This window comes from Myotis brandtii, unplaced genomic scaffold (assembly GCF_000412655.1).
Source record: "Myotis brandtii unplaced genomic scaffold, ASM41265v1 scaffold157, whole genome shotgun sequence".
NCBI classification, from domain to species: domain Eukaryota; kingdom Metazoa; phylum Chordata; class Mammalia; order Chiroptera; family Vespertilionidae; genus Myotis; species Myotis brandtii.
Window position 1 is genome coordinate 6,137,171 of NW_005355708.1, and position 1,336 is coordinate 6,138,506.

Sequence of the window (1,336 nt, forward strand, 5' to 3'; positions counted from 1 at the left end):
ATGCGGCTGGCCTGGTCCAGGAGGCTGCTGTACTCGAGCTCCTCACAGAGCCGCTGCAGAGTGTTGAGCGGCTCATTGAGCTGCACGGGCATCGACACCTTGGACAGGTCCTTGCCGATGTTGTTACGCAGAATGTTCCACAGGCTCACGTCGACCCCAGGCCCACTGGCCGCCGGCAGGCAGCGGCGACGGGGCGGCCCCAGAGCTCTCCCTGGAACACACACCCCTGGGGCCCATCCCAGCCATGTCACTCTGGCACCCAGACACGGCAGGCCCGCAGCCCGGCCCACAGCCCAGAGCCCACTGTCTCCCACCCCAAGTCCCAGCCTGGACTCACTAGGGGGGCAAGGCGGCTGGGAATCTAATTCTTTTATTTTTTTATGTATTTTTATTAATTTCAGAGAGGAAGGGAGAGGGTAATAGAAACATCAATGATGAGAATCATCGATCAGCCGCCTCCCACACGCTCCCCCCCCCCTTCCCCCGCACCGGGGATCAAGCCCACAATCCAGGCATGCGCCCCCGACCGGAACCGAACCCGGGACCCCTCTGTCCGCAGGTCAACTCGGAATCTAATTCTTGACATGCTCTGGGGGGACCCTGTACCCCAGAAACCCTTTCTGAGTCCCCACCCCTGCCTTCTGTTCCTTTCATAAAGGTAGAAACTGATGTCAGGATGTAGATTGTTCAGCCCGTTTTACAGATGAGGACACAGGCTCCAGCAAGTCCAAAGCCTCACTGCTGAGAAGTGGCAACGTGGGGTCTTCTCCGTCTCTAAGGCCCTACCTGACCCTTTTCAGAAAACTAGAATGGAGACTCGCCCCAGACCAGAGCCGGTCCCACCTCTGGAGCCACTCCTGGAACATTCCAGAGCTTACGGCTTAGCCTTCCTCACCTCCTGGGTCACCTCTGGAGTCAGCACCCAAAGACACCAGTCACCACAAGGGACTGCCTCCCCAAGGGGCCTGGGCTGTGGCCACCTCCGCCCCTCCCTGCCCAAACACCTGGCGGGCACCTTTCTGATAGCGCTCAGCTCCCCTGAGGTCCAGCACCTCCTCGGACAGGCTGGTGGTGATTTCACTGACGCTCGACTCCTCCTCCTCTGAGCCCTGGGCCGGGACAGATGACAGGCCGGGCAGACTGGGCCTCCCCCGGGCAGCTGGGCAGTGCCCAGGGCCTGGCAAGACTCTGCCCAGCTAGCCCTTTGGTGGGAAGGGGAAGAGAATATATTTGGGGAGGTCTGAGCCCTAAGACACTGCCCCGAAGGCCTGGCATACCTGAGGGAGGGCCTGGCCGTATGAGTGGGGCAGGAGGTTATGGGGGAAGGAGTGGGGCG

General features: G+C 60.8%; 1 protein-coding gene across 1 annotated transcript in view; it reads right to left on the minus strand.

Moving 5' to 3' along the window:
- The window catches only part of OSBPL7 (oxysterol binding protein-like 7), a 14,281-nt gene that overhangs the window by 6,042 nt on the left and 6,903 nt on the right, over positions 1-1,336 (minus strand). Inside the window, exons 14-15 of the mRNA XM_005861927.2 lie at positions 1,016-1,109; positions 2-226 (exon numbers count right to left, since the gene is read on the minus strand). Of these exons, the coding sequence (XP_005861989.1) occupies positions 2-226; positions 1,016-1,109 (319 nt within the window). The remainder of the gene's footprint in view (position 1; positions 227-1,015; positions 1,110-1,336) is intronic.